Raw genomic sequence first — 27,877 nt, 5'->3', positions numbered from 1 at the left:
GAAAGGAGAATGTTAGCCGCTTTGAGACTCCTTAAAGGGAGTGAAAGGCGGGATATCAAATCCAAACTCCTCTTCTTCTTCAGAGACTGATTTTGACTGAGTTCTTGTGTTGTCACGAAGACCTTGTTTGCTTTTGCCTCTCCCCCAGTATCTTTCTATTGTCTTTATTTGTTTATCCTTTCCAATAGTTATAGGACACTTTTTGCTACAGTTTACACAACATTCAGTCAAGCAACTCATCAAGCAAACAAATGCTGTGTTTTAAACAACACAAAACCCACAGGGGCCCAAAAAAATCCCGCAAGTTTCATAAATAGGCAAAATAAGACTTCCAATGCCAGATGAAATAGAAAGGTCTTTTTCAAAGACCTGAAGTTTGACAGGGAGGTGGGCCTTTCTGAGGAGTTTTATACAGTGGGGTTTCCACAGAGTCGGGCTCACAAGACTGAATGTCTGGCTCCTGAGGGATTTGAGGCATGCATCTGAGCCATGAGGGACTGCAAACAGAGACACACACCCCAGAGATCTTTGTAATCAGGTAGGGTTTATAAGGTATCAGATAGTCCTTAAGGGCCTTACAAATTAATACAAGAAACTTGAATCTGGCATTGCAGTGTATGGGCAGCCATTGCAAACTTTTAAGCACCAGAATTGAGTCTTAGCTGTGTGCTCGTGTTCTTCTGGGAAACCTTGCCGTTTTTGTGTCTGACTCATGATGAAGTAGCTTTGTATGTTCTTTCACCTTTCTCACTTGGTCCTGAGGGTGAGGATTTTCCTCAGCAGGATGTGAGTCATACTCTTCACCTTCTTCTTCCGGACTTAAAAATCGTAGCCAGCAGGGTTGCGGTGGTAGATAATCACACTTTTCTTCTTTGCAATTTTCTCATCAGGCAGAGCATGCTTCTTGCCCTTGCTGCAACTTTTCTGTGTGCGGTCTCAAAAGAGAAGGGACTGGGGGATACAGAATGCTCATACGAGGAAGAAACTGTTTAGTGCAGGTCTTGAAAGCAAAACAGCAATGAAGAAAAGCAATTGCTATAAATGACAGCAAATTGGCCGTAGATCATCCAAAGCTTAGCTGACTCACTTGATCTGAGAAACATGGTTTTATGTGTTCTGTTAGCAGAACATTGAAGGGAACCCCTTTCAAAGCTTGACTTGTCTGCCAAGGACCCCACACCCCTACCGTCACCACACGTGAGCCATGCACTGTGGAGGCTTCCTAGTGAAGCCGCATAGCCCCGGGGTTCTTGTGGGAGCATTGGGTCAGGTGTATTGGGCCTCCTCATTATCTCTCATGACTTGGAGAGTCCATCCTAGATTCAGGGACGGAGAAGCTGTGGTCCTCCAGGTGTTGTTGGACTGGCCATGCTGACTGGGGTCTGTTGGGAGTTGGAGTCCAGCAGCAACTGGAGGGCCATAGGTGGAAAGGGGAAATCAGTATTTGCTGGTGAATTTCTGTGAAGGAGTCTGTGCTGATTGGAAACTTTGGTGATGAAGGGGTATCTAGATAGATGAAATAATAAATGCTCGGTCTCCTCTTTGAGGCATCTTGGTAAACTTTTGATGAATCCCAGGGTTCCACAGAGCACAATTTGAAAACAATGGGATTGGCTTATACTAGGAGACTGAGCAGGGACACGGGTGGCATTGTGGGTTAAATCACAGAGCCTAGGACTTGCTGTTCAGAAGGTCGGCAGTTTGAATCCCAGCTACGGGGTGAGCTCCCGTTACTCGGTCCCTGCTCCTGCCAATCTAGCAGTTTGAAAGCACATCAAAGTGCAAGTAGATAAATAGGTACCACTCCGGCAGGAAGGTAAAAGGCGTTTCCGTGCGCTGCTCTGGTTCACCAGAAGCAGCTTAGTCATTCTGGCCACATGACCCAGAAGCTGTACGCCAGCTCCCTCAGCCAATAAAGCAAGATGAGCGCCGCAACCCCAGAGTTGGCCATGACTGGACCTAATGGTCAAGGGTCCCTTTACCTTTACCTTTTAGGAGATTATTACAGAAATAGTAATGCTTGAAGGCTGGCTCACTTTAGGCCCCGTGTACAATGTCTTGATTACCTACAGTAACAGGCAATAGGAAATTTGTAGACAGCGATATGGTCTCTGGGATCGATGGGAAAGGATAGAGAGATCATTCTCTTCTCTTACAATGGAAATGCCACCTTTAATCTCTGAACCCCTTCCCTTAGTTGTTGGAAGAGAATCTTAATTGGCTGTCATGCAGCTTGACTCCCATTGCCAGCCTTCTTCTTGCAGAACCCTGATAAGCTTTTGCAGTGCACTGTGTTTGTGTTTCTCGGAACACAGTTTGCAAACTACTGGTATAAAGGCTTACAAAAGACTAGTGTTCTTCTCTGGCCAACGTCTGAGATGGATTGAAAAAGAGCCCATTTTGCAAGAAATCAAGGAGTGGTTGTCTATAAACAGCTGTTCCTTTTGTACCGGGCACCGTGCTGTTTGGAGATGTTGGAGGTTAAAATCATTGTGGCGAAAATTGTATAAATGTGTGAAATGGCCACAACACACACCCCACTCAGTTTCCATCCAAGTAGCTTCGATAATACTTAGATGTTCTACTTGCCCACCGTGTGTTAGATGCAATCACGACACAGCTTGTAAATAGCCACTTGCCTGTAGCAAGTAAGGTGAGCAAATAGCATTTTTCTTTGTAAACTGGTTGAGAATGAGTTCCTCTCCCTGTCCCCATTTCACAGATTGCTGAAGTGCCACAGATAGCTTGCATACAGTATAGGAAGTTGTCACACCGTTGGTCCATCTAGCTCAGTATTACAGTGGTACCTCTGGTTACGTACTTAATTCGTTCCGGAGGTCCGTTCTTAACCTGAAACTGTTCTTAACCTGAAGCACCACTTTAGCTAATGGGGCCTTCCTGCTGCTGCCGCGCTGTCCGAGCACGATTTCTGTTCTCATCCTGAAGCAAAGTTCTTAACCCAAGGTACTATTTCTGGGTTAGCAGAGTCTGTAACCTGAAGCGTATGTAACCTGAAGCGTATGTAACCCGAGGTACCACTGTATCTGAGAACATAAGGAGAGCCCTGCTAGACCAAACTCAAAGCCTATCTGCTCCAGCATCCTCTTTTCCACATTTCACTATTGGGGCAAATATTCTGCCAAGTGACTTTAACTTAATGCAATGTTATATATAACCTTTAGTCTGTAAGGTGTGAGTTAAGGTCACTTTGCTTAGAAATGCAGATCACAAAAAATTCTCATCCATCCATAATGCTGTCTCTGATGCCCTGTGAATTTGCATAATCTTATACCTCATAATTTTTTCTAATCCCATCTTTTCCAAATTGATAACCAACATCTTATCCTTCTGGTAACGAATTGTATCATTTTAACAATGCTTCCTTTTCTGTCTGTCCTGAATTTTCTACAATCCATCATTATTGTATAACTGGATTCTAGTATTATGAGAAAGTGAGAAGAACCTTTTTGTATCCACTTTCTCCACACAGTTTGTAATTTTATACACCTTACTCGCCTTTTGGGACGCAGGTGGCGCTGTGGGTTAAACCACAGAGCCTAGGACTTGCCGATCAAAAGGTCGGCAGTTCGAATATCATCGACGGGGTGAGCTCCCATTCTCGGTCCCTGCTCCTGCCAACCTAGCAGTTCGAAAGCACATCAAAGTGCAAGTAGATAAAAAGTTACGGCTCCGGCGGGAAGGTAAACGGCGTTTCCATGCGCTGCTCTGGTTTGCCAGAAGTGGCTTAGTTTTGCTGGCCACATGACCTGGAAGCTGTACGTCAGCTCCCTTGCCAATAAAGCGAGATGAGCGCCGCAACTCCAGAGTTGGCCATGACTGGACCTAATGATCAGGGGTCCCTTTACCTTTACTTGCCTTTTATCTAAACGAAAAAGCCCCTTGCTCAAAGGGGAGTTGGTGCTGACCCCATAATCATTTGAGCTTGGATTGCCCTGGTCCAACATCCTAAGCACTGTAGCATTCTAGTTTGCACTGGTATGCATTGCTAGTGAGACTATTAAAAATGCATGCAGATCCTTTTGACTTATGCAGATCTTTTTGACCTATTCGCAAGACAGCAGTAACGACTCAATTTGGAATCCTGAAGGGAAATGAGCTGGATTTCTTTTTTTTTTATGGTTAGGATCTCTTTGCATATGGCACATTTAATTTCCTTGCTCCAGACAGTGTCTGCTGCCAAAGGGATTAAGCAAAATGCTCATAACCCTTCTTGCTCATGGTACAAATGCATGGGGTGTGCTTGTGTCTGGAATGGATGGAGAAAATTGCTGTGCGGTTAAGCAGTTTAAAAAAGAAATGCAGACCTGTATGAAGTCTCCCCACCCCTCTTTGTAGCAGTCCAGTTTTGTTCCTGCCATCCTTGCACTCTGGTGGTTTTCTATGATTGTGTGAACCTTTCCCACAGGTGGTCTTTGTCTGCCTGTGTTTGCTTTCATTCAGGCTTGGTTGGATCCCAGCATCTCTCCTAAAAGTTTTTCTCTCCAGGGGCCTCATTCAAATGCTCACTTGTATATACCACCATCTGTCATCAATCCCCTTCCCAACCTACACAGGACAAACAGGTTAATCTTTGCACAGAAGAACAAACAGAACATAAACCTACCATAAAAATGGCAACGTTCAGAAATGAGGGGAAGAACATCTCTCTCCTGTGACTCTGCTGCTGATCTCAAAGACACTGTACTTCGGAAAAGGAACTTGTGAGTTAAGTTGATAACAAGTTAGATTCCGCTTGCTTAGGACTCAATTGCTGCCAATTTCTCACTCAAATATCATAGCAAAGTTAGGACAACTGTGGTATCACCTATCCCTTCTGTTGTGCTTTAACTTAGTGGGCTAGTGAACCTGGGCCCTCTGCCTAATTTTGTGTGGCACTCTGCAAGTGATAAATTTAGACCTGTGCTGTGTGGCAGTGGAGGGAAGCTGAACAGACCAGAGATGGGAAGGAAAGCACTTGGTGGGTGTTGGTGAATGGGGTGGTGCAGAAAAAGATCTATGCCTTACCACAGGGCTCTGAATTCCACCCGTTTGGGGGCCACATTGTGTTCCACATTGCGAGAAGTGAGGTTACAGGGAACCAGACAGAAGGCCTTCTCAGTAGTGGCGCCCGCCCTGTGGAACGCCCTCCCAGCAGATGTGAAGGAAATAAGCAGCTATCTTCTGTTTAAAAGACATCTGAAGGCATCCCTGTTCATGGAAGTTTTTAATATTTAATGCTGTATTGTTTTTAACACTTGATTGGAAGCCGCCCAGAGTGACTGGGGAAACTCAGCCAGATGGGCGGGGTATAAATAAATTATTATTATTATTATTATTATTATTATTCTACCATCACTGATTTTGTCTAACATCAGATGTGGCCCCCAACCAATTTTTTTTCAAATCATTCAGTGGTCCTTCATAGGAAAAGGGTTCTCCATCCCTGCTAAGTTTCCCAGCATTGGACAGAATTGCCATATCCCTTTGGCCCTACAATTTATATTCCCCCCTTTCTGCCCCCTTTGTGTATGCCAACTTCCTGCATTTGAGGCGGACTTTTGTACACAAGAGCCAACTTTTATTCTTACTGCTAGGTGGGAAATAAGCATCTTTTCCACAATGTTGGATGGTTTTTCCAGAGAAGAAAGGAAGGCTGCAATCCTATGCATCCTTTTTTTGGCGGGAGTGGGAGAGAAAGTCCCACTGAATAAAGCAAGGCTTCTTTCCAGGTGAAGATGCAGAGGATTGGGCTGTTCATCTTCCAGTTCTGTCAGTCTTCCAGTTCTGTCCCTTTCTCCGAACATTTTGGGATGGAAGTCTAGACGAAGAAGGTGAAGGATTTCCCTCTGAACACAAGAAGCTGGAAACATTTCAGTGGGAGAGGTGGATGCTTCAATACTGTAGCAAGTTGGCAGCTTTTCCAAAGCAGCCGCAAATTTTAATTCTTCCGAAGTGAAAGCTTTACATGGGTTTAACTCTTAAAACTTATTGGAAGCCAAACTTCTCATTTCCAGATGATAAAACAAAGGAGAGAAGTCTCTATATTCCATTTCTTCTTTTGTGGGAGACAGGGATTCGGTCAGAATAGGCAACTTCATGGATAAACAAATCAGAGACTGTCGGGTTTTTGGTCGTCTTAGAAGTGAAATGGGTTGAAATGGGTTGACAAGTCACCTTGGTGAAAATTGGGCAGTGACTTGCTTTGCCAGCTGTGAAGTGGCAATTCTTGGTAACCATCGTGACTGTAAAAACCAAAAACAAAAAACTTATCTACGGTCTAAGACTGACTTTTTGCTTAACACTATCCTTTTGTTCTTGGTTTAAGTACAGGGCCAAGCCACAGAGGTTGATTGTGTATGTCTCTTCAGAGAAAACAACCCTGTGAATTAATACATATGGAAAAGTTACATTGCAGTGAGCTGTCCTGGGTAACCTTTCCCGAAGCAATGCCAGCAGTGGGGATCTTGTAATCTTCGAGTTGGGCAGAGAAGTGGAGAGTCTTCAGCATAAGGACTGTTAGCTTGCGTTGGATTTGCAGAGATATTGTGCTGGATTTGCAGAGATCCACATGTTTGGTTCACCTTGGTAGCCAGCCATTATTTGTGGTTGCCCCTGCCTCCTCCTTTTCAGGTCCTGTTGAGCATGCAGATGACATGGGAAATAAGCATTTTCTGTGTGCTCCTTGGATAAGCATTTAGGAAGACTGAATACACAAGGTGCTTCAGTTTCTAGAGAATAGTGTGCAATTCTGTTACATACAAGGAAAACTTCAAGGGAAACACAAATAAGTCACTCCAGAAGATGACATTGGAGAACTCCAAATCCTTTTCCGAGGGACGTGCTCAGAAATTAGTAGATATAGCTGAAAGGCTGCACATGAAGATCTGCAGTGATCATTCAGTGCACATGCATATAACCTTAGAAAGTTTTATGATCTTAGAAGGGGTGTTGCTGTGACTGTCATGAAGGGATACTGTAGTTCTGAATTTACTACATCATTAGTGAAGATGGAGAGAGCTTGAAAACACACACACACACACACACACACACACACAGTGGTACCTTGGTTCCCAAATGCAATCCATTCTGGAAGTCTGTTTGACTTCCAAAACGTTCGCAAACCAAGGAGTGGCTTCTGATTGGCTGATTGGCCCCGGAAACAATGCTGACAGCCGAAACAGATGTTCAGCTTCCAAAAAACGTTCACAAACCCGGAACACTTACTTCCAGGTTTGCGGCATTCGGGAGCCAAGCCGTTCAGGAGCCAATCAGTTCGGTAACCACTGTACCACTATACCACTGTATACTTTTAAAAGGTCATGTTAATGAAGAACTATTGTGCTTCGCGGAAATGCAAATTTAGCTGACATATCTGTCTGGAAATCTGTGTTGCTGTGTGTGTTATCCCCTCCCCGCACCCCAATAACCCACAGCATATGGACCAAACCAGAACTAGTCGTCTCCTCCTATCGTTGGCTCTGGTCCTGCCACTCATTTGCTTTGGCTTCATCTACAGTTGGCCCCTCTGCCTGCTGCCCTACCAGTCCAAATGGGCCCCAAGCCTCTGCTGAATGGGACTCACTCCTTCTATAAAGGGACCTTCAAATGTACCACTTAACCTCTCCCGACTGTGCCAAAAGCGGCATTCCTGCTCCTGCTGTACAGAAAACCTGTGTCAGGGAAATATATATATATATTTCCTCTTGGCTTATATAGAGCGATTTTAATGTCTTGAAGAAAGGAAAAATTAAGCTGCCAGCTGTTTCCTTGTGCAAATGGGTTATTCTAGTCCCCGAGTGCACGTCTCGCTTCCCTGGTCTTATTCTGGTCTGTGAATCACCAGCAGGCAGAGTGGTAATTTTGGAAGACCAGCAGACACAGCAAACCGCCACTTTGGCTTTGGGGACTTGCCCGCAGCCCAGCTGTATGTGAAAAGGATGAATTAAAGACAGGAATAGAAGTAAAGTGCTTCTTCCCCTTCCCCCAACCCAGAAAAAAAACATATAATCTTCCATATTGCCGACTTCGGCTGCTTTGAAGAAGTTGGGGGATGGGGGGAGAGCAATAGAGATTGCTTGGGTATGTAAAAGGTAAACATTAAGAAACCCTCAAGCTTTTAATGGTTTGTCCAGTAATAGAAATAAATGATGAGTCTAAAAGCCACAAGTGGCTTAGTACAGAATATATGCATAAATCTATCTTTGAAAGAAGTGGATGGGCAAAATCTTGCAGAATGTCACAAGTTATTCCTAGTGCCTGCATCATTGCCTCTACCCATCATCATCGGATGTGGTGGAGCTGGAGCTCCTGCTTTAGATGCTCTCAAATGGAAAGGAGTAGTGTTGTTATTGTGCAAGCAGTACCTTGTTGGAGTTGGAGTGTGAGCTATAAGCCAAGACTCTAGCTATAAGCCTTAGCTACTGGCCACAGGGGTTCTGCACTGCCTCTACGGTTTGAGGCAGTAATGCTTCTGGATATCATTTGCTGGGAACCACAGGAGGGAGAAGTGCTCTTGTGCTCAGGTCCTGCTTGTGGGTTTCTCACCAGTGGCTGGGTGGCTGCTATGAGAACAGGACGCAATGGGCCACTGGTCTGGTCCAGTAGCCTCTTTCTACATTTTTAGAATGGCCTAGTCTTTTCATTCTTCTTTAAAACTCAGTGCTGCAAAAGCAGACAGCAGCCTCTCAAAAGGACACTGGGCCACCAACTCGAGAGCTAATTCCTTAACAATTCTCAGCACCTTTAACAGCACCCCAGGATTCTTTGGGGGAACTCATGCTGGTTTTAAGTAGTATAATAGCACTTAAATGTATGGTGTTAATGTAGTCTGGTGTCTCCTAAACTTGGGTTTCCAGCTGGTTTGGAACTACAACTCACATCATCCCTTGATAGCAGGACCAATGGTCAGGGATGATGGGAGATGGAGACCCAAGTTTGGGAGACACTGAAGTAGCCAATGTTGGGGTGTCATAGGCCTGATGTCAACTCTTCATTGTGAAGGTGGCTTTAGGGGGAAATTCCAGTCAAGAGTTCTAAGGTGGTGGGAGCCACTGAACTTTTCCATTCTCCAAATCCTGGGAAGTGTCCAATCTTTGATCTTTGTGGGACTGCTGGACCTTTCTTCCTTCTGTCCCCATCCAGGAAACATGTTTCCTGAATGAGTTGTCCCCAAGTAAGATATGAGAGTATCTTTTGCCCTCAAGGAACATAATTTTGAAACATGTCTGGCAGCTCTCAAATAAGTTGCTATTTCTGAGCACCACTCTAAGGAGGTTTCCCCCCCCCTCTCCCTTTTTCATGTTTTTCCTCTCTTTTTCTTGCTGAGTCAGGGCAGATGACATTCTGGTCAAGCACTAACTCTGCCACAATGTCCAGTCAGAGCCAACTGGACATTGGCAAGCAGGGCACAGAGGTCATAGTCTTTAACTGTTCCTTGTCAGAGCAATGTCCTTGTGAAATTAACTCCATTTTTGCCCCACTGTACAATGGAAGGTGGTGCAAATGTACTTATATTGTGTCATTAGGGCTGACAACAACAACAACACTCTGGCAGCCACAGCCTCAGTACTTGGCAGATGCTTTCCAAGTTGAAATAAAGTTGACATTGTGCTCATCACCTGTATAGCCACTTCTTCCAAACTGGATAACCTACTGGATGTTCTCTTTTGTCTTGCATCCATTTATAAGACACAGATTCAGTGCCCTGGCACTTGGTTTGTGTGCAGCACCCAGCATTGTGTTGGTATTTCATGTTAAGCATCCATCATACTGTCTTGACTCCCACCCAAAACATGACAGAGGTTCTTACTTGTGAGTAAGACACAGATAGTTATTCAGGCAAGTAACAGTGCAAGCATAGCAGCAGGAGTCGAGGAGCTAAGCAAGAAGCTCAGAACTGTTAGGACAACAGAGATGTCCTAACAAGTTTCCACACCCTTCCTGCCAAGCTTTCTTGTGAGACTGTCTTTCTTCATGGGAATGTCAGGTTCATATACACATTGTCTGTCTCTCTGGGTGAGTCTGTGCTTATGCTTATGTTTGGAGGCTGTGCCCTCCCCTTCTGACACCTGAAGAGCTTCTTCAGCCTCTTGCTCAGTCATGTCTGGCAGCTGGTCTACACCCTCCTCTGCTCCTGAAGAGGGCGAGGACCTCCATCCTCAGTTCCCACAGTTGCCCCCACCCTGTCCTTCTGAACTTATTAAGCCATGCCCGATCCTGACAGGACTGGGGTGCTCAAGACTACTTTTAGATAGAAATCCTCATCCTCTCTTCACTGAGGGAACCTTTCTCTGGTTTCTAAGCAGAAAACTTGTGCTAACCATATTTACCGGTAAATGTGGATGGAACATAGATCCCCTTCAGAAAAAACAGTGCTGCTTTCAACTGTGAATTAATCTTCTTTCAACTTGGAGCCCATATCCTATTTCCTGGGTTATCTATACTAGTTTTTCCATCATGCAACGCCCATCAAAATAAATATTTTAAATCCTCTGAAATCTGGAATAGTATGCTTTTTTCTGCTGTCTGGGCAAGAGACTGAACACAGTGACTAAGAAAGCAGCAATCATTTCTTTGAACCTGTTCCAGAGTTGTGTCTCCCTCAGGGTATTAATCTCTGCTTTGTTACTTACCACTTACCAGCTACTTACTTCAGGCCTGATTAGTATCTGATTTGGACTTAAAACACTCTATGGGTGGCTAACTTGCTTTTCCAACCAATTTTTTGTTGTTGTTAGCATGACTACAGTATTAATATTTCAAGCAGAAGGATAAGATTTGGGGGGGGCGGTTAAAAGAAAAAATGGGGAGGCACTTTTAAGGTATAGCCTCTAACTCCAAGCAGAGTGAGGTCTAAGTATGACAGGATCTTTCAATTTTAGTTTCTCATTTTTTCCAATCCTAAATTCAGCTCTTCAGCATTTCTACGTCAGTTTGCAATTTTTTTTTAAAGTCCTCATGAAAATTCAGCTGCTTTTAAATGCAAATTTATCCTAATTCACACATCTTTGTATTTGTTTCCCCCTGATATACACGTTTTCTCCTTGCACAATGCATGTTTGTATGTTATTTTCACCACACGTGCATTTTTATGCTTATGTTAACCTAGTGTATGCATCATTGTACAAATTACTTGGTGGGAGAACTGCACTTCAAAATTCAGAGGTGCCAAACTCTGAAGAATGGCTGTGTTTTGGTTTGGAAAGTGCGAAATAAGTGGATTTGCTTAAAAATAGTGAGAATGTAGAGAGGACCTTTTCAAAAACATCTTTGTTTAAATTTACGTGTGTGTTTTTAAAGTTGCCTGATCCCCGGGTTCTTTAAAAATGATGCCGTTTTTTTACCAAGCCAGTTAAAAAAGTCTTTTTTAAAAAAAAAAGTTTTGGAAGATAGTTTGAGGCCAAAAACTTACATCTAAATGTTTTATTAAAAGAAACAATCCTCTCTAGGAAAGACCCCCCTACCATTTGTATCAGTCTAAATATTATCCCTTCTCTTCCCTTAAGTTTGGAGCAACTTCAGACATTCAAGTTACCTTCCATTGATCTTACTGCACTGAATTATCAATATTCATAGAATCATAGAATCATAGAGTTGGAAGAGACCACAAGGGCCATCGAGTCCAACCATCAGAGCACTCCTGACATATGGTTGTCAAACCTCTGCTTAAAGACCTCCAAAGAAGGAGACTCCACCACACTCCTTGGCAGCAAATTCCACTGTCGAACAGCTCTTACTGTCAGGAAGTTCTTCCTAATATTAATGAAGCCCAGGCTAGATAAGGAACTCTCCAACCCATACCTCTCTCTTTCAATCTACAACTGTTGCTGTATTGCTTGCAGAGAGGGATAGCTGGCTTCCCCAAGGGTCAGTTTCATTCTTATCTGTCCTGAATGACAGGGCTTAATTTGTAGCCAGTGAAACTCAAGAAGAGAAACTGATCAATGCAAAGTATTCTGTGGTTTGATTTTATTTTGCTCTTCCTGCATTCTGGGACTTAGTTTTGTAGGGTCTGAGATCCAGTGTTGATGACTGCAAAGTGAGGCAATGCGTCAGTTATTCAGAATTTGGCCCATCAGGGTGGAATATCTTCAGGTCATAGGAGCTTAAATTGAGCCAGGATGTATCTGGGCTTAGCTCCAGAAACAGTAAATTGTGCAAAGGCTCAGTCCTGAATGTGTGTAGAAATATTAATGCCCCATTGATGTTCTCTCGGATAAGTGTGTACAGGATTGCAGCAGGAGTGCATGCTTTCTACGTGGAATTCCTTACTCTCTTTGCAAGTTAAAGTGTAAACCCCATAGATGTCCTTGTTATAAATTAAGCCCTGTCAGAAACTATGTATTATGTATAATATAGACAGGGCTGTTTGTTACTTGCGCTGGACAACTCAGGAGATTGTAACTCATTGATCAGAGTTCATGCTTTGCATGCAAAAAGATTGCCGGTGCAGACACTGCTGTCTGCAGGTGGAGCTTGGGGGGAAATGGTCTAAAACCCTAGAAAGTCGCTGCCTGTCAGTGCAGACAGTATTTAGCTGCATGGAGGTGGTCATTTGAGGCATTATAAAGCAGCTTCCTATGTTCCATAGGGACGCGGGTGGCGCTGTGAGTTAAACCACAAAGCCTAGGACTTGCCAATCAGAAGGTCGGCGGTTCGAATCCCCGTGATGGGGTGAGCTCCCATTGTTCGGTCCCTGCTCCTGGCAACCTAGCAGTTCGAAAGCACGTCAAAGTGCAAGTAGATAAATAGGTACCACTCCAGCGGGAAGGTAAACGGCGGTTCTGTGTGCTGCTCTGGTTCACCAGAAGCTGCTTAGTCATGCTGGCCACATGACCCAGAAGCTGTACGCTGGCTCCCTCGGCCAATAAAGCGAGATGAGCGCTGCAACCCCAGAGTCGGTCACGACTGGACCTAATGGTCAGGGGCCCCTTTACCTTTACCTATGTTCCATTCACATTACTGGTTTCACATATGTTGTAAATCGGTTTTCTTTCTTTTTTTGTAGTTTCAACTTCTACGTTAGTCATGAAGTACATCTATTAAAAATGAATTTACAATGTATGTGAAACCAGTAATACAAAAGGAATGTTAAGAGCTGCCTTAGATTGCACAGGGTCATGGGTCCATTTTCAACAGCCTGCATGAAAATGCCGGCCCTAGAACTTGCTGCACAAATAACCACTGTCTGTAAGTGATTTCATGCCATCATCATATGATAGTCATATGCCTGCCTCTGCTCCCGTTTATAAGCAAAGCAATCAGCATCCTTTAAAGGAGTTAACGGATTTACTGGAATTTGTACAAGATTCTTTTTTGGTATGCTTCAAATTAGGTTCTGGTGCTCATTTCTTAGGCTTCATTAAGCTTGTGATCTGACAATGCTGTGGCGCTCACTGCTAGCATTTAAAGGAGGCTTACTTTTAATATCCTGATCTATATTTCTTAATATCCTGCAAAGCATTTTTTTGGGTAATGCTAATGCCAAACAGCCTACAATATATCCAAAGGCCTTAAGCTACATTTTTCCTCCCGATTGACATGGCAGATTTCATCTTCGCCAGTCACAGTTTGCAGTCGGTAAACTGTGTCCCTTTGTAGTCAGTGATGTACAACCCATGTTTGCATTACTGTGGTACCTCGGGTTAAGAACTTAATTTGTTCTGGAGGTCCGTTCTTAACCTGAAACTGTTCTTAACCTGAGGTACCACTTTAGGTATGCACACCCACCCATACCCATTTTGCACTTTGGGAACATGACAGAGTAGCTTCCCTAAGGCCACCTAGTGAGTTCATGAGAGAGGTGAGAGTCAAAGCAGGCAGTTCATAGCTCAGTCTCTTAGCCACCACACCATTTCTCAGTGGGTCTTAGGATGAACAAGAAGCCCCTGTCTGTCATTTCTCCATCACATGTGGAATTTTCTTTTTCAAATACGTATCCCATCTTAGACCACTTAAAAGCTCTATAATGGGGAAAGTCAATGTGGTGTCCTCCAGTTGTTTTGGATTACAGTTCCCCTCAATTCCAGCTCTTGGTTATGATGGCAACTGGAGCCTGAAGGCAAAATTTGCAATTCTTGCTCTGTCTACTTTCGCATCTGTCCCTTGCACTATACTAACGCAAAGCATTATTATACTTTCATTTTCATTGAAGCAAAGAGAAATGTGTGGCTTTCTGCCTTTCCCTTTCCAAAATGTTTGCTTTGCTTTGTTTGTTTTTTATTTAGAACATTGCTCAGACCTACTTTTTAGAAACAATAACCCCAGACTTCAGGTGACTCATCGGAGGAGAAAAGCAGGTTGTGAACATCTGTGTTTGGTCTGGCGGGATTTTATTTTATATTGGCCCACTTTTATAGTTCCTGTAAAGCCAGCTTGGGGAAGCGGCTGTAAGTAGATTTACAGTCGTTAGTTGTGGTGTATCATGTTCAGTTACGAAGTGAAGATAAATTAATATCCATTGCACACAGCGCATGGCAAGTTGCCATTTATGACCCTCTGCAGGTTCTGGGCACTGTTATGTATTTATTCTTTTATCAGGGACCTTTTACTAAAAAGAAGATCTAGTCAGTGTCCCAACAGTTTTAACAAGCAATCACAACAAATTTTTTATTGAAAAGGCCATAGTGCAGTAGTAACACATCTGCTTTGCAAACATGAGCTTGATGGGCCTGTGGTCTGAAGGAATCATGTGGGAAAGGTCCAAACTCAGTGGTAGAGATCTACGGATGAAGGGCAGTATAATAATAATACCTGCTTGCATAAAGTTCCAGGTACAATCCACAACAACTCCAGGTAGAGATGGGAGAGACTTCTGCCAGAAACCCTGGAGAGCAGCTGCCAGTGTTCTGGTCATGAATAATGTGCATTTCTCCATTTTCACCCTAAACCAGGGGTTATGTTCCTGTCTTTATCCCCCCTCCCCCAATTTTGCTTCCACGCTTTTAAAAACAAATAATTTTTCTATGGGCATTTTGAATTCCAAGCTATCTAGACACCATATAAAAATTGCAATCTTCACCCATCTTCCCGTTGAAGCCAGAAACCTGCTATGCCTTTGCATTGTTGCTATAAGGCCAGCCGTGCTCTGAATGAAAGATCTCACTGGGCAGGTGGCAGCAAAGTGTGTGACTTATTACAATGCAAAGGATGTTTCCTGGATAATGAGGAAGCTTGTGTGGTTTTTGTATTGCCATTCTCTGCTGTTATCAGGCAGTGGTTTATGGCAGATCTCATGTGTAGCCCTTTAAATGCACACCCCAGAATGCAGCCCAGATGCATGTGATTGAACTGGTAGCGCATGTCAACGCTGGTGATGGAGCACCACACAAACAATCTCCAGAATACGAAGGCCTTGAACTATATCCCCATCCCTATCCTCAGATATAGACATGGATATATCTGGTTCCAAATGTCTGGATATGGAAAGTTAGCTAGATTGGTGTAAACTGTGCAAGCCTTCAGGCTACTCAGAATTCTGTATTAGATCAAATGGGAAAGCAACTCGTTTTTAGGTTGTATAGGCACTTTAATAGACAGAGTGTATTGTGGTTGTACACATAATAGAAGGTAAATAGAAGATGATAAAAGCATTTTGTGGGACCCATTTAGTTACCATAGGCAATATTCAATTTTTTAAGTTTCACAAAGTGATTTTATCAAGCACAGTGTTGTTGTTTGGCAGCTGCGTTTAAAAGTAGGCTGACAAGTATCAGTCATTAGTGTTTTTTTCTGACTTCAAGTGTCTGTAAGCAAAAATGTGTAAGTAAGAAATGGGAACTTTAAAAAAAAATGTATTCTAAGTCTATCTCCAAAAGATAGCTTCTAGCTTGGCACTTGGAGCAGAAGGAAGGAGCTTGCTTCTGAAAGATGGTGTAGGATTTATTCCCCCCCCCCCAATGCAAGGGGGAGTGGGGGTGAAAATTCTGTTTTAGTCTAATTAGTTTCCCAGTAAATATAAATCTCACGGCTTTTCTGCTGATTGGACGAGGAAAAAAAACATCGCTTCATGAGGTCATTGCGTAATAATGTAAATGAAAGATTAAACTGGAGCCTGTTCAACTTTTCCAATTCACAGCTGGATTTGAAATGCCTTGGGAATTGAGTGACCTTGGGCTTCCCTTACTGTAAAGTTTCTCTTCAGAGAGCTGGCTTCCTTCTTAGAACTCTCTGTAGCTTCATCAAGCTCAAGGCACCGCAAGGAAGGAAATTCTGGGACCCTTTCACAGGCACCAAGAAGAAGAAAAACATCAGCAGCACGGCTTTATAGCGCACAGTTAAAAGCTGTTTATTCTGCTAGATACAACTTAGTCCTTCCAAACACCACCAAATTTGTGTTTGTGTAATTGGTTGCTGCACAAATTGGTATGTGTGTATATCATAGTCTAAAATCTTTTTCCTATGATATGTATGACAAATCTTTCTGAACCTTGCTCTAATCAGCTATGTCTCCCAGTATTTGAGACTTGTCTTCTGGTGGGTGAAATTGGGGTTGTTGTTGTTGCTGCTGCTGCTGTTGCTATTATTGTTATTGGTTTTCAAATATTATATTGGAGGATCAAAGTAGAAATACAGAGAAATCACAGAGAACTTTAAAATACAGAACAAAACAAGGGTTCACCATCATTACACTATAAGGGGGGGATACAGAGCTGAGAGCACGTAAATAAGGCAAATCCAACAGCTAAATCTAGTCTGAGCATGAAAGGAAAGGATGCTAAAACGACAGTAATATAAAGGAACATTTGTTAGAGCATGAATACATATGGTTAATAACAAATAAAATTGTTTTTCACAGTAATGTGCCATCCATGTAATGGATTTGTCATGTATGCCAGAAACATACACCCACCAAGTGGATGCAAAGTCCATTCTCTTGGCTGTTCCCCTAGTTCTTTGGAGAGAAAACCTTATTTAACCAGATATTTGAAGAAAAACATGAGGCCTCCTTCCACCCTGAGCTATAATGAAATGAGGAGCAACCTACAATAATAATAATAATAATAATAATAATAATAATAATAATAATAATAATAATAATTTATTATTTGTACCCCGCCCATCTGGCTGGGTTTCCCCAGCCACTCTGGGCGGCTTCCAACAGAAATGAAAAATACACTAAAATGTCACATATTAAAAACTTCCCTGAACAGGGCTGCCTTCAGATGTCTTCTGAATGTCAGGTAGTTGTCCATCGCCTTGACATCCGGTGGGAGGGCATTCCACAGGGCGGGCGCCACCACCGAGAAGGCCCTCTGCCTGGTTCCCTGCAACTTGGCCTCTCGCAGGGAGGGAACCACCAGAAGGCCCTCGGAGCTGGACCTCAGTGTCCGGGCAGAACGATGGGGGAGGAGACGCTCCTTCAGATATACTGGACCGAGGCCATTTAGGGCTTTAAAGGTCAGCACCAACACTTTGAATTGTGCTCGGAAACGTACTGGGAGCCAATGTAGGTCTTTCAAGACCGGTGTTATACAAGTAAATTGCCAGAAGTTTACACACAAGATTTGCATTAAAATAATAGACAATAGGCACGACTTGAGTACATACCAACGGGCAATGTATTCAGCAAATTGTTATCAATATCAAAATAATATTTATTTGTTCATTTCGTTCATGAATCCTTACTAAGGAACATCTGAAAGGGATTTCACAGTACAATAAAAGCATATATTAAACAGTGGCATATATTAAAAATGTCAGGAGCCAGAGTCGGGGGAGGTCAGCCATAAAACACCCAGTGTCAGTGAAATTCAAAGAAACCAAAACAGCGCAGGCCCTGGGATCACACCAACTCTTCCTAGTAGGTCTTGCCCCCAGTGAGGAAGTTGTGATGACTGAAGGTCCCTACCTTCCCACTGCTCTCTAAGGTTCATCCCCTGGTTCCTTCCCTGGCATCCTTCATCTTGTCTCTCTTTGTTCTGCCCTCTCTATTTCTCTCTGTGTTCTGGTAGACCAGGGAGGAAGGGAGCTGGTCCCAGCAGGAGGGAGAGATTCCTTGGCTTCTTCGGTAGCCTGCCTGCACTCTGCCTCCTGACCCCTTTCTGCTGGCGCTTCTGATTCTGCACTGCTCTCTGCCAAAGACTCTTCCTGCTCACGAAACCCTGTTACCTCTTCAGCTTCCAGCATCTTCTCCCAGTCTGCTCCCTCTTCTCCCTCTGACCACTCATTGTTGTCCCACCACCACTCCCCTGGCTCTGAGCCTTCTTTCCCCCTGGGGGTACCCCAGCTGGTGCCTCCCGCCACTCCTCTGCAACCAGCCAGTCCATGACAAAATAAAAATAAGATCCAATTCAAAAACCGACTGAGATAAAAGCTACACTGTGGCCTTACTGATCAGCCCTCATGCAGCCTTCCACTTTGCTCCTACCTCCCGCCACACTCGTGCCTGTTCAAAAAACCCCCACAAATCCTAGAGCAGGTGGGGGCTGGGTTTCTCCTCACTGGCTCCCATTGAGTTCTATGGGGGGAAATGAATGGGCTGCAGTCTGGGAGGCAGCTGAGGACAGGAGGTGTTTCCAAAAACAGCTCCCAGGCCCAGCTGCACACATGGATATAGCTCCCAGGACATTTTGAGAATACTCTTTTTGTCAAGGAAAGAGTTTTATATTGCTTGGCAAAAACTGTTCAAAGCAGGCCCTAACCTAAGCAGTTTTTACAGATAAAACACACACACCTGCAAACAGTATAACATCCCCCCCCCTTCGCAAATGCCTTCCGTGGAGTACGCTGGGAACCATATTCACCTGTGCAGTTGTGTCTTTGTGTGTGTGTCTTTGCGCCAAGAGCTACTCTTTCCTTGAGTGTCCTGGTCATTCCATGGGGAGGAATGCCTCTCCGAAAGGCAGCTCTAGGCTAGCGGTGGGAAGGGGGAGCCTTTTTGGACACTTCCTGCTTTGAAAGCAAAGCAAATGCAGTGTGGGGGTCTAGAAGCCTCAGTTACAGATGGGAGGCTGGGGAAGTGGGTCTCAGGAAAGGCCTGGCTCTCCTTCCCATTGAAATTGGCGGGCCTTTTGGATAGTAAATAAATAAATCAGAGAGAGGAGCACGAATCCACAAGCGGTAAGTTAAACCACATGTGCTTATTGGATGCCTTTTCCCACATCTGGACCTAAAGATGACAGTATAGTTTCTTCTTGTCAAATTCCATTACTACATTGTCTCTTATGCAAACACAATAAAAATGAAGATTTTTCTCCCCTCCACCCAACTTAAGTTGCTGTGCCCAAGCATCGTTGACTATCTTTCTCTTTGCTCAGTAGCTTTCCCTTTAACCTACTAGCAGGCTAACCTGAAAACCAGATATGGTTAGCAAGACTTTTGGATTGGCCTGTGGGGACCCAGTGGTAAATCAATGCCAATTGTTTTATTGTGATTTATCCCCGCCACACAAACTATAACCAACAAAACCCAGGTGTTTGCCTGCTAGCAAATCACACACCCTTTAGCTGGACATGATACAAACCTGTTGTTCCGCTTTGGCGCCAGTCATTTCCCAGGTTGTCTGGGGCCTGTGAGTACTGACCCTACCTGCCCAAGCAAGGGAGAGAGTCGATACCCTCAACCCATCACTTTTCTTTTAGGCTACCAGTGTGTCACAACTGACTCTGTACCATAGATATAAGCAGGACAGTTTATATTGTGCTTCGAAGCAAACCTTTGAAAGTTTGTAAATGTGCTCAAAACACCAGCTCATTGAAAGCTGCTTTTTAGAACACTGCATTCTTTTTAGGAAGAAGGAGTTAAAATATGGAGCTGCAGTGTAGGGCTCCTGCTCCAGGGGTATTCTTTGGCTCTCTGCTCATCTCAGTATAAACTGGCTTTATTTCCCCACCCCCAGCAGCTGTCCCCCCCCCCCCAATGCACTGAAATGGCAAAAAATTGAAAGCTTGCAAAAGGGGGAGGGGATTTTGAATTGGAAGTGAATGTAACACAAACTTTTCAGGGAAAAGTATTTTGAGCCTGAGCCAAAGGTTCCTACAATGACAATATTCAGTTTCCAGTGAAGGGGAGATACATCCCACGAAGAGAGAGAGAGAGAGAGAGAGAGAGGCGCTCTGGTGGGTTAAAAGTAAACATTAGGCCAGTGAGTCTCAAACTGTCTCTGGCAATCCTCAAAAGTTTAGGGGTTTCTCAATGAGAAAGGCATATTGCCTGCTACGAATGCTGAGTTGAAGTATCTCCTAGGAAGAGGTGTTGATGGGTAGACTCTGCCTCCCTCATGGAAGAACTGTTGTTGTGTTGTTTGTGTTGTACTTTTGTACTGTTTTATTGTTGTTAGCCGCCCTGAGCCCGGCTTCGGCTGGGGAGGGCGGGGTATAAATAAAATTTATTATTATTATTATTATTATTATTATTATTATTATTAGCTGTAAAGGACTAGGCAGGTTTGCGTCTTCAGGACTTCTGTCTTCTTTCAAAAAAAGTGTTCTCTTCAAATACAAATGTTAAGCTCTTAGGCCCTCGGGTCTGACTAGGGTGTGTGCGTTCACATATATGTGCTGAGGAGTGAAGAAAGTGATATAAGTCTCAGAATTCAGCTCCATGACAAACTCAGTTAAATAAAAAAACAAGTTTCTAGCACATATGGTTTAAAATCTATGAGTTTTACCCACTGAAAATTCAAAGAGAAGCTGCTGAACAGGATTTCCAGGACTTGAGGGGGATGGAGTTCCACATGATTAGCAAAACCAGATTACTGCATTCACACCTGTAACCCTTTCAGAATGAATTATTTAATTTCTGCAGTTGGCAGAATTCTGGTTTTCTTGGTGCAGAATCTCAGACTCCAATTCCACGGGCTCTTTCTTGGGAACACATATCGTTTGGACTCAGCAGGCTCTGCTTCCAGCTAAACATGTGTAACATTAATGTGCTGTGTTTGTGATTGATGGTTGAAGCCCAATTCCAATTGTATCATCAGCAGTTTTCAAGAATGTACAACACTGCAATGGTAGCTCTTCTTCACAACCTTGTAGCTGTTCTCTGGGTTCTGGAAGGAACCACTATTATGCAGGATGACGCTTTGCCGATATTGCACAGAGAGAGGGACTATTCCTCTGGGTGGCTGATTTTGTCCCTCTGTCACTGTCTTACTATTGATGTCCAACCACTAGAGAAGAAGGATGAGATCCCACCCTCCCTCCTCATTCCCCAGATCCTCTTGAACCTTGCATGTGCAAAAAGGAAAGTCCATTCCTGAAGGCCACACTTGCCATTTCTTCCCATGTGGTCCTGCTCAGTGGTTGACATTAGTCATTCATAAAAAAGTGGGCTAGCTGCAAATAACCCATACCTAACCTTGCAACCCTGTGTTTCATAACATCTAGACCAGACCATTGGTAGCTTGTTAAAATGCAGTTGTGTAATCAACAAAGTGTGTTGGCTTCTATTAATTTCCTGTTGGGGCTGTTTCCATACTCTGTTGACTGCTTATTGGATGCAATGCCTCAGGGCTATGGAGGGTTTGGTTTTCTGTTCACGTCCCATCCCCACCGCCACTTGCTTGCTTTATTTTCTTATGCAAACCATGAATTGCATTTCAAAATAAATCTTAGGCTAAAGTAAAAGTTGCACACATAATGTTACTTTTGAAAATAATGAAAGTTTTGCTTTGAGGGATTGTATGGTCCATATAGACCCTTTCTTGTTTCTTCTCCCACAACTAGCTGGTTTTGTGGGCTGCTGTGGTTATTATTATTATTATTAAATTTTAATTTTTTTTAATTATAGAGAAAAATACAAAACTTAATATCTTCCCCCTTTTTTTAACCAAACCAAGATCATTGATTGATTTTCATATGTTTTTATTTAGTGTCACCAGTGTTACAATGTATTATATTACTGTTATTAATATTGAATGCCCTTCGCCAGCAGACCCCAATTTAAAATTAAAACAGTTAAAACATAAAGAGGGGGCAGCCTAAAATACATTAGTGTAGGTACCCAGCAAGCCTCCCCAAGAGAGGGTTCCATAGGTTAGGTGCCATTCCCAAAAGACCCCGTCCCCTTGTCGCCATTCTCCTTACGTCCCTGAACCACCCAGCTCCACCCCTGCCCAGTCCAGACTTGGCCTGGCTCCACCCATTGATGCCACATACTTATCAGTTCACACCCTGGCAATCTTGTCTTCCTGACACTTGATGCATCTCGGCTGTCCTGCCTGGCTGAGCTAGGTGGCTGTGACTTTGCAGGTGTTTGAATTCATTTAGCCATAAATATTTATGGCTGCCGAGCTTAACTTGAGCCCCCATGTTTATCTCCTGTCATCAATATTGTATGGCTCTGAGATGCCTGCGCTTCCCATGGCTGTTTCCCGATACCAGTGGAAAGTACTTGATACATCTGAATATAGGACAGAGACTGCGGCTGTTTCTGTTGCTTTGGTATCTGAGACCACCTCAAGCAGACTCGCCTTTGTTTTCCTCCCATCCTGTTCCTGGCCCAAGTCATATCATTATCCCCAAAGCCATCCTTTTAAAGTAAGCCATCGGCTTATGTAAGCCAGTGTTTTCCACACTTCTGATAATGGAGCCATGCTTTAAAAACAAAGATCTCAACTAAAATTGGAGGCAGTTTTTGCCCCTGAAATGTGTGCTTTTAGGATGTTTAAGTAGGAAGCTGCCTTAGACCAGGTCAAGGCTACCTAACCAAGTATTGTCTGCTTTGAGATGAGAACAGTAACTCATGCAGAGATTCAACACACAGTCTTATATGGGGACAGGCTTTCTAAATAAAGGAACGCACTAGAAATGCCTGTCCCCATATAAGACTGTGTGTTGAATCTCTGCATGAGTTACTGTTCTCATCTCAAAGTAGACAATATTTGGTTAGGTTGCAGCGATCCAGTCACACCTGAAGTTATACGGCAACACACACACACCCCTTATGCAGCAACACACACAGAGAGAGAACAGCAGAGACCAATTAGGAAGAGGCAGAGCACAGAATATTGCAGAGACATAGCAAGCAGCCTCCTGGTGGATAGGAGGTGGATAGTTTTATCTCAGGCCACCCACAATTTAGATGAGATTTAGTCCAAAGCAAGACTGATAGAGGGGAATTGGTCATATTGAAAGCCCTGCTGGATGCCTGCTTGGAGGTGTACAATCTAAAAGACATCACAAAAGGAAAAAGGGGTGAGGAGGAAAGAGGAAAACAAGCAAACTCTCAGGCACTGGTGGTTACTTATTATAATGCCTAGCTTGAATGGAAACAGTGCATCATCCCTGACCACTGGTCCTGTTAGCTAGGGATGATGGGAGTTATAGTCCCAAAACAGCTGGAAGGCCAGATTTGGCCATGTCTGGTTTAGGGAGAGGAGGAATCGAACAAAGCTATTCTTTTCAGCAGAGCTAGTGGAATGAACCCAACTGTCTCATTGGTGGACTGGCAACTGAAAGGTGACCGTTCCTTCATAGAGGGCTAATTTTTTGGTCAGCCCATTTCACTGTTTGCAGGAAGAAGGACGCATTTTACTGTTGCTCGAGGGCAAGTACTGGATTAAAAAGATCTTTTGCCATGTCATATGCTTCAGAAAGATGCCTGGCTTTTTAGTGTAGAAGATAGGACAAAGATGGCTATGAGTAGTAGGAACTGAAGAAGTGCATTGCTGGATCAGACTAACGTACCATCCATCTAGCCCATCATCCTGATCTCACAGTGGCCAGGAGGATGTCTGTGGGAGCCCGAAAGCAAGACCAGAGCACAAGAGCGCCTCTCCCTTCTTGTGTTCCCCAGCAGCTGCTTTTCAGAGACACACTGCCTCCAACAGTGAAGGGAAAACATAGCCATGGTATCTAGGAGCCATTGATCGCCTTATTCCACCATGAACTTCCTTTTAGAGTCATCCACGTTGGTGGCCATCACTTCCTCTTGTGATAGTCCATTGTAGTGGCATGTTTACTGCTTTAACTTCTTTTCCTTTTATTGCAATGAAAATATATTTACGTGTACTAGCAGGAAAGGCTTCTTGCATGGTCCCTTGGGAAGACAGTCTCAATGCAATTGGTGGAACAGGTTATGCTAATCTCTGGACTGTAGTAGATGTTTGTTTCTTACTGGTCTACAATCCATAATCCTCTTAATTCCTTTTGAGTAGCTGCTGATATTGCTAAAACCTATGCTTAAAGAGGAGGAAAGAGCTTATCTTAAAAGCCCTTCTATTCATGAAGGCAAATGTATAGGGTGATTGGCTATTTTATCCATTCTTACATAGTAACATTCTCCCCCCCCCCCTTGTTTTCTTAGATGCAGCAGCTATTTTACGAAAACTACGAGCAGAACAAAAAAGGTTACATCAAAGACCTCCGTAATAGCAAGATCCACAGGGCGATCACCTTGCACCCAAACAAGAGCCCGCCCTACCAATACAGGCTCCATAGCTACATGCTTAGTCGCAAAATAGCAGAGCTGCGCTACCGGACCATCCAGCTGCACCGAGAAATCGTCCTCATGAGCAAATACAGCAGTACGGAAGTCCACAGGGACGACCTTCAGCTGGGCATCGCGCCTTCCTTCATGCGGTTTCAGCCAAGGCAACGAGAGGATGTTCTGGAGTGGGAGTTCCTCACAGGGAAGTACCTTTACTCCGCTGCAGATGGGCAGCCACCTCGTCGAGGGATGGACTCCTCTCAGCGCGAGGCGTTGGACGACATTGTGATGCAGGTCATGGAGATGATCAATGCCAACGCCAAAACCAGAGGGCGGATCATAGACTTCAAGGAGATCCAGTACGGCTATCGCAGGGTGAATCCAATGTACGGGGCGGAATACGTTCTCGACTTACTGCTCCTGTACAAAAAGCACAAGGGGAAGAAAATGACGGTTCCTGTCCGCAGGCACGCATACTTGCAACAGACCTTTAGCAAAGTCCAGTTTATGGAGCACGACGAGATAGATGCCAAAGAACTGGCCAATAAGATCAACCAGGATTCAGGGTCTTTGTCTTTCCTCTCCAATTCTCTCAAGATGTTTGTCCCATTCCAGCTGAGTAAGTCGAAAGCGGAGAAGAAGGAACCCAAAGACAAGAAGATCAACATCTTGATTCCTTTGTCTGGGCGCTTTGACATGTTTGCTCGCTTCATGGCGAACTTTGAAAAGACCTGCCTCATTCCTAATCAGAACGTCAAATTGGTTGTCCTGCTTTTCAACTCGGACTCCAACCCTGACAAAGCGAGGCAGGTTGAACTGATGAGGGATTATCGCCTGAAATACCCCAAGGCAGACATGCAGATCTTGCCGGTGTCTGGTGAATTTTCCCGGGCTCTGGCGCTAGAAGTTGGGTCCTCTCAGTTCAGCAACGAGTCCTTGCTCTTTTTCTGCGATGTCGACTTGGTGTTTACGGCAGACTTTCTCCAGCGGTGCAGAGCGAACACCGTTTTAGGGCAACAGATTTATTTCCCAGTCATCTTTAGCCAGTACGATCCAAAGATTGTCTATAGTGGAAAAGTTCCTAGTGATAATCACTTTGCCTTCACCCAGAAAACCGGCTTCTGGAGGAACTATGGCTTTGGGATTGCCTGTATTTACAAGGGTGATCTTATTCGAGCTGGTGGTTTTGATGTCTCTATCCAAGGTTGGGGTCTTGAGGATGTCGACTTGTTTAACAAAGTTGTCCAGGCTGGCCTAAAGACTTTCCGGAGCCAAGAGGTTGGAGTTGTCCATGTACACCATCCTGTCTTTTGTGACCCCAACCTTGATCCAAAACAGTATAAAATGTGCTTGGGCTCCAAAGCATCAACTTATGGGTCTACGCAACAGTTGGCTGAGCTGTGGCTTCAAAAAAATGAGCCCAGCTTTGGGAAAAACAGCATTGCTAATGGTTCCCTGAGGACAGCCTAACATCCAGCTATGCTGGGAGAGGAAACAAAAAAACAAACAAAAACTACCTATTGCGTTTTTTTTATTGCCCTAATTTATTTTTTTGGAAAACTTTTTGATAGTTGATTTTTTAAGAAAAAGACCGCACAAGGGTATATTTTAGAAACCATCGTTTTCTTACAAGGACCTTCTGAGCGTTTTTCTGAACAAAACTGTGATCAACCTTTGCCTTTTTGAACAAACGTTTGTGGCTGAGTATTACAACTTGCCTGATTTCTGACGACTTGAAATAAATTACCTTTTCCTGATAAAACAGACTTTTTTAAAAAGAGAAAAGAAAACTTCCCTGCCCCCCTCTTATATTCTTTGGGTTTCCCCAGGAGTTATCCATTGCTAAGTGGCACAAATGATTCCCTTAATATTTCTTCCCTCTTGGGATTGGTAACAACGTAAATGGATTCTTCCTTGTATTTTTTAAAAAATTGAACAAAGTAAACAAGAGTGGCAGTATTGGTGAATTCATGTACAAGAATCTTTCGATTTGGTTGATATTTCAACCTTAAAATGTACCATTTTTTGCTCATTGTATTTCGAGCAACTGAGGGAAAAGGGGAGATTTGAGCACAACCTTGATAAATGTGTACCTTCGCTTAAAACAAAACAAAACAAAAAGTATTTTCTTTCTTGGTCCACATGTGGATCTGATGTTTAAAAATTTCCACAGCAGGTGTTGCATTCTAAATTGGATCTCTTGCGTAGATGCCTTGATGGCAAAGAACAGTGTTTTAGTTAATGGGGGGGGGGGAATGACATTTCTTTGCCATAAAAAGCAACAAACTTAAAACCGAGACACTCGAAATTGAATGTGTTGGGGAAATATCCATCCCCCCCACCAGTTACAGTATTTCGATGGGAACAATTTACTATGTTTCCTTTGCTTAATTAGTTTGTTTTTTGCTGTCTATATTGGGTAGGCCTTTAATTTATTTAATATACTTTGTTCTAGAACTTCTGTCTTTTTATTTTTAATATCTGCTAGTCATTAATATTTATGTATCTTAGGAATGTATTGCATTTTCATGCTGTTAAAGGTAGCGTACGTCTTCTTACTTTGCAGTAAACTGATCTCCAAAGATTCTTTCTAAAGCGTTCTCTTTCATTTTCCAAAATCACTTTAAAAAAGAAAAAAAAAGTAACTGGAACCTTTGGATCTAACCTCTGATGCCCCCAAATGAGGAAGAGAATAGAAGCTGGATTTGTTTGGGTGTTTTGGATAACCACAGATGAGCAAAAACTTGTAAAATATGTGCACATGCTGGACACATGCACACACATGCACGCACATTGCAAAATAAAATGCATCTGATTGAATACAAACAAGCAGTTCGGCATTGAACCTTACAAGGGCACACCAGAACTTGTGTTCAAAGCACAATCATATATTGGCACCTCGTCATTGTAACAAATTTTCTCTCTCTCTCTCCTGCTGGAAAAAAATAAAATGAATTGAGTAATATGCATTACTCTGTTGCACTCTTCAGCATTATGCCTTCTCCTTATTCCTGGTTGTGCTTCCCTCTCTCATAATGCTAGAATTCAGGGTCATCCAATGAAACTGAATATCGGGGAACTCAGGACAGGCAAAAGGAAGGACTTCTTCACACAGTGCATAGCTAAGATTGCAGGATTTGCTCCTGCAAGAAGTAGCGATGGCCACCAACTTGGATGGGTGAGACAAATTCATGGAGGAGAAGGCTATCAGTAGCAACTCACCATGATAGCTAGGCTCTCCCGCCACTCTTGGAAGCAGCATGCATCTAAATAACAGTTGCTGGGAACTGCAAGTGGGGAGAATTCTTTTGTGCTCAGGTCCTGCTTGCAGGCTTTGCATGGACAACTGGTTGGCCACAGCGAGAGCAGAATGCTGGACTAGATGGGACTATTGGCTTGATCCAGCAGCTCACTTCCGATGTTCTTGCGTCACTTGTGGGAGCAGAGGGGTTGAAACAGCTACTGGCATCCTGAATGTGACCTGAATGTGACCTTTAATGTTAAGAAG

The 27,877-nt window shown here is 43.6% G+C and overlaps 1 protein-coding gene across 1 annotated transcript in view; it reads left to right on the top strand.

Annotated features, from left to right (window-relative positions):
* Nucleotides 1-27,358, top strand: part of CHSY1 (chondroitin sulfate synthase 1) — a 107,146-nt gene extending 79,788 nt beyond the window's left edge. Inside the window, exon 3 of the mRNA XM_081888519.1 lies at nucleotides 24,247-27,358. Within this exon, the coding sequence (XP_081744645.1) occupies nucleotides 24,247-25,839 (1,593 nt within the window). The 3' untranslated portion in view covers nucleotides 25,840-27,358. The remainder of the gene's footprint in view (nucleotides 1-24,246) is intronic.
* The last annotated feature ends 519 nt before the right edge of the window (nucleotides 27,359-27,877 follow it).

Source organism: Podarcis melisellensis, assembly GCF_964234715.1.
Source record: "Podarcis melisellensis genome assembly, chromosome: 14".
In the NCBI taxonomy this organism is placed as follows: Eukaryota; Metazoa; Chordata; class Lepidosauria; order Squamata; family Lacertidae; genus Podarcis; species Podarcis melisellensis.
Note: the sequence above shows the minus strand (reverse complement) of the source record. Positions and strands in the feature narration are given on the sequence as shown.